The following is a 9,690-nucleotide window of genomic DNA, read 5'->3' on the forward strand; positions in this document are numbered from 1 at the left end:
GGGCTCATTTCATGCCCTCGAAGTACTCCCCGTGGCTAGAAATGCAAAGTTTCAGCCGATGTATCCACTTCTTGAAGGCGTCACGGTACGCTGATTAGGGCACAGTAATAAGGTACTGATGAATGGCAGATCCAAGTGCCTGTCGGGACTGGTATTTCCACCCAGCAAGGAATGATTTCAATTTCGGAAACAAAAAGAAATCACATGGGGCAAGGTCTGGGGAATGCGGGGGGTGAGGCAAAACAGTTACTTTTTCTTTCTTCAAAAACGCCGTAACTATTGCGGAGGTATGAGCGGGGGCATTGTCATGTAGAAGACGGACATGTTTAAAACCAGTGGCAGGGCGTCGTTTCTGATAATACTCTTTCAGTTTCTTTAGTACTACGTCTTTGTAGTACTTTCCGGTGATGCTTTTGCCCTTTTTCACCGGCACTTTTATTGCGACTCCTTCACCAGAGAAGAAGATTGCATACAAAACCTTCTTTGCACTCAAAGAACGTTTGGCAATTATTGGGCGTTTGCTGTGTTTAGTGGCCCAGATCTTATTGCTAACCTTTCTGACGGGCTCAAAATAATGGACCCAGGTTTCATCACCTGTGACGACATTGGCAAACTGCTTTTTGTCATATTTTGGAAACATTTGAAGCAGCTTTTTGGCCACTTTAATCCGTTGCCTCTTTTGCTCATCAGTCAACAGATGTGGCACCCATCTAGCAGAAATCTTTCTGACTTTCAGATGCTTCTTCAAAATAAGGTGAACCGTTGATAGTGATATGCCTACCTTTCGTGCAATATCACGAACTGTAAATCTGGCATCTCCTTCAATAATTTCCTTTATTTTGGAAACGATTTCTTTACGAGATGCAGATTTTGGCCTACCTGATTTCGGTGCATTTTTGATGGACTCTACACCAGACTCAAATTTCTTTTTCCACCGCCGAATTGTGTCATAAGACACACAAGAAGGTCCATAAGCAGTAGAAAGTTCAGTCATCTGCTGCTTCAAAGAACAACCAAGTTTTGAGCGAGCTTTGATGTAAGCCCGTATTTCATCTTTCTTGTCGACGCTTCTACCAACCATTTTTACTACAGTGGTCAATGATTGCGTGTATTCAAATGGCAAATTTTATCTCTTACACTTAGTCTAACATGAACATTTATACACCGTTGTGTAGGTATTGAATAACCCTATACAGGTAGGTATTGGTTTTTATCGTGCCCCACGTGGATATCGAGCTAGAGGACAATAAGCAATTCATATCGAACACTCCTCGTATATCTGTACAACTTTGTGTTAGGCCGGCCGAACATTGTTCGAAATGATTCGAAACAATGAGTATCAAACATGTTTGGCCAGCCTAACAAAAACACAAGAGACTGTTCAACATCACCTATCATATCAAAAATCATGATAGGCTGGCCCAACAGACCTTTGAAATTATTTAAAAAAAAAAGAATTCTAAAACTGTTCGACCAGCCTAACAAAAATACAAGACTGTTCAATATCATATATCTCCATACAACCAAGTGTTTGGCCACACAAACACGCTGCTGAAATGATTTGAAAGTTTTTGGCCAGCCTAACAAAATACAAGAAAGACTTAAAAGTTTATTATCACACATATCAAAACAACTTTGTGTTAGGCTCGCCGAACAAATTTTCAAAAATGATTTGAAAAAATGTGTTACAAAATTGCCCAGTATAACAAATACAAAAAACATTTTTCAATGTCAAATATCTACATAAAACTATATGTTAGACCTGCCAAAAAGACTTTTGAAACATATAGGTTCAAAATTGTTCAGCCTGCCTGACAAAAAGACTTAAATATCACATATTTCCATACAATTTTGTGTTAGGCTAGCCAAAAAAAAACTTTTAAAATGATTTGAAACATGTATGTTCAAAATTGTTCAGCCTGCCTCAACATATATGATAGAATTAAATATCACATATTTCATTACAACTTTATGTTTATTCAACCCTAAAAAACTTTTGAAATAACTTGAGCAAATGATTTTCAAAATTGTTCAGCCAGCCTAACATAAAAATACAAAAAAATGTAAAATCATAATCTGGTTCGCCACGACGTTGAGAAAATAAAATTCCCTAACCTTTCAATGACTAAACCATACTTTTCCCTGACCAGTACCACCATATTATTTTCTGCCCCCATCTCCCCCTACACGTGTCTAATCCACCATGTTCTGGGTTGCAATGCGTTTCAGTCCTCAATTTAGAAGTTGACATAAAAAACAGATTTATATAAACAGAATTAAACTTACCTGAATTATGTTTGTTTACAAAAATGTAGAGTACTACTAGACAATGCATCATACTAAATATCAAAAGCCTAGGTCGTATTGTTTCAGACAAGAAGATTTTAAAGTTTTTTATACTCGATAACTCTATATAAACTTTGGACCCCCAGGGCAAAGACTCTTTTCATCAAAGGGGTACAATTTGAACAATTTTGATTGAGGACCACAAGACAATGCTACAAACCAAATATCATAGGTCTAAGTGTTGTGGTTTCTGACAAAAAGATTCTTAAACTTTTTTTAATATACATGTCTCTGTAAAATTTTTGACCCCCAGGTCGGGGCAACATTTGACCTTAGGGAGATAATTTGAGCTATCTTGGTAGGGGACCACTAGATGATGCTACATACCAAATACCAAAGCCCAAGTCTATGTGGTTTTGTACAAAAAGATTTTCAAAGTTTACCCTATATTAGCCTAAATAAACCAAGTGACCCCCGCGCTGGTGCCATATGTGACCCTAGGGGAAGTATTTTAAAAAAATTTGGTAGGGGACTACTAGATGACGCAACACACCAGATATCAAAGCCCTAGGCCCTGTGGTTTTGGACAAGAAGATTTTTAAAGATTTTCTTTTCAGTTGCCATGGCAACCATACAATTCTTTAAACCATTTTGAAAGGGGGCTGCTAAAAGACCATTCCTTTGAAGGTTGGTGTAATTCTACCCTGTGGTTTTCCAGACTTTTTTTAGAAAATGTTGATGGATACACGACACGTGTCACATGACACACGACCGACATTGAGAGGTCAAAAAAGCTCACAATGTGTCTTTAGCTTAGGTGAGCTGAAAAGCTAAGAAAGCATATCGCTTCAAACCAGGTTTGACAAGAACAGATTAGCAATTTAAAACTTACAGGGCAGACACGTCACAAACTTAATATGACCTTGGACTTCTAAGTGTGCCCTTGACTTTGAAGTGAGCCATCCAAAACTGTGTTCTGCGTGTTTTCTTAGTGGGGTGAATAACTGTGTCAAGTTTCTTCAAAATCTTCCAAGGGATTCAAGAGTACAGACTGATAGACAGGGAACAAAGGATTAAATAAAGGCCAAAGCAATATGTATATAATATGTAATATAAATTTATTAAGGATCATAAATTTTGTCTTCCAGAACTAATCAAAATAAAACTTGCAGGGCTACAGCCAATTATACCAGGTTTTTTTCAAAATTTGAGATAAATCTATTTATTCAAAAACGAATAAATCAGTTTATGTACTCGGGGTCCTCTATCTTTCACACTTGCGAAATAAAATTTAGTACACTTAACCTACCACACAGTTATAATTTAGTACTCTAAACCTTTAGCTTTGTAAGTTTTCTCACGCGTAGCTTTTATCATTACACCGTCTATAATTTATGCGATTACACAAAAAACGTTAATTTTCTGTAAAAGAAGCTTATTACGTAGAAATTCTTCAACATACAAACGTAAATTGATGTTATTTATTATATATTAGTTTTCTTTCATTGTCGTTCAACGGATTATATATAAACATTGATATAAAAGGATATTTTTACGCCGAAGTGGACAATCGTGTTACGTCACAATAACTTTCTTTGTTCTGGCTATATCGTGTTGGATTAATGATGGACATACTTGTTTTGGGGGATTCCCACGTTCGTCGTTTTGGACAATATTTATCTGGTCAGAACTCAAACAATTTGAACGTTCGTGAAGGACTTAACGTTAGATTTCATGGCATAAGTTCTGGCAAAATCTGTCAGAATCCTGTTGTTCAGCAGTTCGACCAACTACTTCGTGCTGAAAGACCCCGTTGTGTCCTGTTATGGATTGGGGGCAATGATCTGGATTCCCTCGAACAGGATTTCTCGGTAGAAGCTGTTGCTGCCAGAATTTTGGCACTGGCAAGCCAATGGTCATTGCGCTATTCTTTGGACAATGTGTACATTCTCCAGCAAATGCCTCGTCGGCGAACACGTTCAATCAGCAGCCAGCTGTTCAACGATAGGGTCAAAGACTTTAATCGTATAATCAAAGCGGAATGTTCAGGTTTCCAGAATATACACTACTGGCATTTACGTCATCTGACAGATGTTTCACGTGGTATTTATATTGACGGGGTACATTTGAACCAAAATGGTATGAGACGTCTGTTTTTCAACGTCAGAGGTGCGGTCGTACAGGCTGTTCGAAATCACTGACTTTTCCATGGTGCAAATGCTGGTTCCGGATGAAAGATTACCAATAACCGTGTTTTACTTGACATTCTTTTACAAAGTTCTATCAGTTGGTTATTTCTGGATGGACAAGAACTTTCATAAGTTATTTGTATTTCAACCGGTGTAATGTAACAAGACTGTATAAACTTTTAGCATTGTTTAGTGTCAATTGACAGCTTTTGCAAAGTCTTTAATTTTTGGCTTACACTATTTTGTTTTATTGTCTATTTTGTTATTCATGTCGATAAAGGTGATTGGTCTTTTAGGTCTACTCAATTTTGTATAGGTATCAATGCCTGCAATGTGGATATCACGTCCAATTTTACAATTTTTCAACCTTTTGAATTACATATTTGTAAACGTCGGCTTTATTTCAACAGGTAGATTTATTAAAGTTCAGGTATGTGTACAGTACCTGTATTACGTGTACAATAATTATTAGCTATCTGCGTACATTCAGTACTTCACAATACAGACTACCTTTAATTGATTTAATAAGGAAATTATGCACAGACATGTAACAAATTAAGACAAAATTAATGTTGTTACATAAAACAGTCTTCCTTTTAATATGAAAGTGTTAATGCATAAGCATGTTACATATTAAGTCATTTGAGTTATCAATATACACAGGTTTGAACAAATACAATTCAATTACATAACGTTTTTTCACATCAGGATTCAGGTTAGGTGAAACCTGTAGTCATATACAATTACATTTAAAGAATTACGCTTATTTTGGGTATGGCATTTTTACGCTACTTTTGGTATGGCATTTTTACGCTAATTTCGGGTATGGCATTGGTGCATGTTTATCAATGTCCAGCTATTTCGTTATTATGTTTGCGCCTTGGTTGTGGCCCGAGCTCTGTCTTTTTCCTAAGGAGCGGGGCCGGAAACTTTGCATTAAAACAATATCAAAGATGTATCCGCTTAAATCAAGAACTATGTTAGTATATAGTTCAAACATAATTCTATTGCATGATTCTATTGCATGGCCTTGGTCCTGCAGTACTGTTTTGTAAAGGGGCATTGGTCCCCATGTTAAACCTATTTCACTGATAAGTGTGGCCTCGGTCCACATTTACACTTACACTTTGTCTGATGTGGCCTTGGTCCACATTTTATGGATTATAAATCACTAAGTGTGTTAAATTTCCGTTAACAAACAATACTTGTCTAATAGCCTAATGTGTGGCCTTGGTCCACTTTTTATGCACTATCAATCAATGTTAATTTTACATGGACTAGTGTGGCCTTGGTCCACAATTAATTGATTTTCAGGCTGTTACAAGCACTTATTTTCATAAAGACTTTGACTGATGTGGCCTTGGGCCATAATTTATGATGGCCTGTTCTGGCCTTGGTCCACATTTCATGTTATTTAAACCACTACTTGTATCTTTTATGGTTGAAACTTTCCGTATAGTCTAAGATAGGCTTCGCCCACTTTTAATGACTTGTCAGTTAGTGTAAAATTCTACATGTAAATCTGACTAGTAGGGCCTTTTTAAAAAAATTAATGAATTTTCAGGTGTTACTTATTTACATTTAGACTTTGACTGATGTGGCCTTGGTTCACAATTACTGTTTTACCCATTAACTAAATTTTTCATTTGTTACTTTGACTAAGGCAGCTTTGATCTATATATTTAGATAGATAGATAGATTGATAGATAGATGTATATGTATATGTTTTTAACTCTGATGCCATAGCTTCAGTCAATAATAGCCTTACATTTCGGTCATGTTCATGTCAGTTAACATAAAGAGACTTTAACGTGACATTAATACATACAACAATATTTCATTAATTTTAGTCTCAACACATATGAATTATTTCATACATTATCAGCCAGTAAATGTTTACCCATCATGTATATACAACGCACAGGTTTTTATCGCTACATATCTACAGGCCCAATTTTTAAGTTTTACGCGCTTGGTCAAGGCCAATCCTTTACCATCTTTCTGTGACTTTCAGGATGAGTAAAAGGAAACGAACTCCCAATGAGTCGCCATCTATTGAAGAACTTACAGAGCGTCTTGTGCCACAGGTTACAACCGCAGTTATGAAGTCACTGCATGATCTGGGGGTACTTCCTCGACAACAACCCGTCCCTGTTGCTGCTAGTTCACAGACATCATCTACGCTTGATCATACAACCGGTGTGTCGGTACCTCATCCCGCCATCACATCCACTTCAACCACTGGTAGCTTTGAAGCTTCTAATGGACCAGGTCCAAGCACTTTCGTAGATGTTCATGTGACTGCACCACCGGAGCCTGCAAACCAATCCATACAAAATATTCAGGGCAGCTGCATTATCCCAGCTTCATCTTCCTCACAGTCTGATGCCAGTGCCACACACACACAAGAATTACAGCTAGATCAATCTACACGGCAAATAACCATTGGGGCATTTTCTTCGTTGGATGCAGCAGGTTCGAACACTAATCTTCCATCATTTAATAACCCTGGCATAGCTTTATCTGTGGGAGTCGATACAAAGTTGAAGGCCAAGATATGGGCCGAACAGTTCCTTCCTTTTGCATCATTGATTTCCGCGAAAGAATCCGGCTCTTTAACATTCAGGCAAAACCCCGATGGTTCAATTGGCCTACAGAAAGCCGAACAAGAAGACATTAAATCAATGGAAGGATGGCACAAGGCTTTCACCATATTTACTGGTATATACACGGAACGTCTGCCCCATGCTGCTCCGTCATTGATGAAATATTCCTCCACAATTCAACAACTGGCTAAACAGGCAGGTCCTTATGCAGCCCTTCAGTACGACATATCTTTCCGCAAGCTTAGGGAAACCGATCCTAACATGCATCCTTGGGACTATCCGAATGCAGAGCTTTACAACAAAGCCATGGCTGACAGCCTAAGCTTCCGTTTTCGATCTCAAAGCAACCAGTCCTTTCGTGCCAAAAGAGCACCTCTACCGTGCCTCAACTACAATAACAATGGCCAATGCTTACGCCGAGTCTGCAGGTTCTCTCACATCTGTAAGTTATGCAGGGGATCACACTCCAAGCGATACTGTCCCAAGAAGCCTCTCTTCTCCCAACAGTCTGGGCCATCACCAACCACAGGGCTTTCATCAGGATCTTCCATCCAAAAAACAACCCAAGTCCCAAGCAAATCAGTTCCAGCTACCATTACAAGACCACCTAAACCTTAATACAGCTGTTGTCACTCCAATAAAACCCAGTACAGTCAATATTGTGGATGCGACCACGTGTCCTCAACGACCATTTGTCTTTAACGACCACTTTGAATTCCCCCTGAACAATTTTACTATTAAAGTATTTGTGCTGAACGACTTTTGTCTAACGCGACCAGCGACCGCTGATTTTCGGCAAAATTGACTGACCTTTTTTGGTTAAGCGACCGCTAAAATTTAACTATGTCCATATTAAGTCATCTTTACATCAAACACTGCCACCGATTAATTATGAGAATGTGTTGACACTTAATTCTCGATTGCAAAAGGTGAGAAATGTAAGTAACAGCTGATGGAATCCCGCAATCACTGCATAATTATTAGCGAGAGACCGATATGACCAATCTAACTCGTCGTTGTTTTTAAGATCCGCCCATTATTTCCAATAATAACTTGACCTTGATAAATAAGGAAAATCGCATATCGTGTTATACATGTATTGTAAGTTATCCTAGATGTGTAATTGATTAATCTTGAATATGTCTAAACGGAAAGTGTTAACGTTAGATGATAGAGCTCGTGTGTTGGAATTAAGTAAGAACAAAAGTGCTCGTAAATTGGCTGAAGAAATGGGCGTAGCAAAAACCCAGATCGAAAACATTCTGAAACGGAAAGCAGAAGTGTTGGAGGATATTGAAAACAATGTTTCAGGTGATCGTAAATGTGCGAGGAGAGTAACTGTTCACGGGGATGTAAACAATTTGGTAAATGAGTGGTTTAAGAACGTGACTGCTAGGAGAATGCCTCGTTCTTGAAACGTAATAACGTTGTGTGAAATTCAGCTGATTTTATTGAAGTAAAACACACACTTTATTACACTTTAAAGTTCTATTTATGTATGTAAATATTTCATGCATATGTTAATCTTTATTCTGAAACACTTGCATAAAATGAAGAGAATTTCAAACTATTAAATTGATATGAATAACATGTATTTTATCTGCATCCTTACCCAATGTGTCTCTTACATACACCACGTGAAAACCACGTGAAAACTTAAGTCCAGTATATTATGCCCAATTTCCGTACTTTGTCCTAAGAGACCGTTGTCTTAAGAGACCACTTTTTGCCTGTCCCTTGGGTGGTCTCTTAACACAAGATTGACTGTATATTAGACTTTTGGCTTAACGGCTTTCATGCTGCTGAGAGAGATTTTCTTATACGTGGATTTACAAACGGTTTCCATATTCCCTTTCAAGGTAACTCCTTGGTTCCAAATGACTCCTTTACCAATCTTACATCTGCCAAACAACAGCCTGACATCCTACGACAACTGCTATTCAAAGAAGTTTCAAAAGGAAGGATTGCAGGGCCTTTCAAGGAAAAGCCTTTTAACGATCTTATTCTATCACCAATTGGTATTGTACCAAAGAAGAACCCTGGTCAGTATCGTTTCATACACCACCTTTCATTTCCTGAGGGTGATTCTGTTAATAGCCATATACCTAGGGAGGACTGCTCTGTTCAATACAATAACATTGATGATGCTGTCGCGTTGATTAAGCAGTGTGGCAATGGCGCCTTCATGGCAAAGACCGATATCGAAAATGCTTTCAGACTGATACCAATAGCACCTCAATCACAACATTTACTTATGTTTTCCTTCTGTGGTGAGTTTTATTATGATAAAACGCTTCCGATGGGTTTAAGCCACTCATGTCACCTTTTTGAACGTTTTTCAAGTGCCCTTCAATGGGTCTCTCTGAACAGGCTGAAAATACACTCATGCACTCACATTTTGGATGACTTCTTGTTTGTTGCTCCATCTTATTCAAACTGTTTACGTGATCTACAGAAATTCCTCCAGTTGGCGGATGAAATTGGCTTACCTATTAAGGAGGATAAAACTTTACTCCCTAGCACTGTTATGTCTTTTGTTGGTATTGAACTTGATTCAGTCCGCATGGAAAAACGCCTTCCAGAAGATAAAGTACACAAACTACGTGACA

At 38.0% G+C, this 9,690-nt stretch overlaps 1 protein-coding gene across 1 annotated transcript; it reads left to right on the forward strand.

The window, feature by feature from the left end:
* Nucleotides 1-2,611: 2,611 nt before the first annotated feature.
* On the forward strand, nt 2,612-8,843 carry LOC128550890 (uncharacterized). Its single transcript, XM_053530865.1, has 2 exons — nt 2,612-3,752; nt 6,490-8,843. The coding sequence occupies exon 2, from the start codon at nt 6,491-6,493 to the stop codon at nt 7,697-7,699; it is 1,209 nt and encodes a 402-aa protein (XP_053386840.1). The 5' UTR covers nt 2,612-3,752; nt 6,490; the 3' UTR covers nt 7,700-8,843.
* The last annotated feature ends 847 nt before the right edge of the window (nt 8,844-9,690 follow it).

The sequence above is a fragment of the Mercenaria mercenaria genome, chromosome 19, assembly GCF_021730395.1.
Source record: "Mercenaria mercenaria strain notata chromosome 19, MADL_Memer_1, whole genome shotgun sequence".
NCBI classification, from domain to species: domain Eukaryota; kingdom Metazoa; phylum Mollusca; class Bivalvia; order Venerida; family Veneridae; genus Mercenaria; species Mercenaria mercenaria.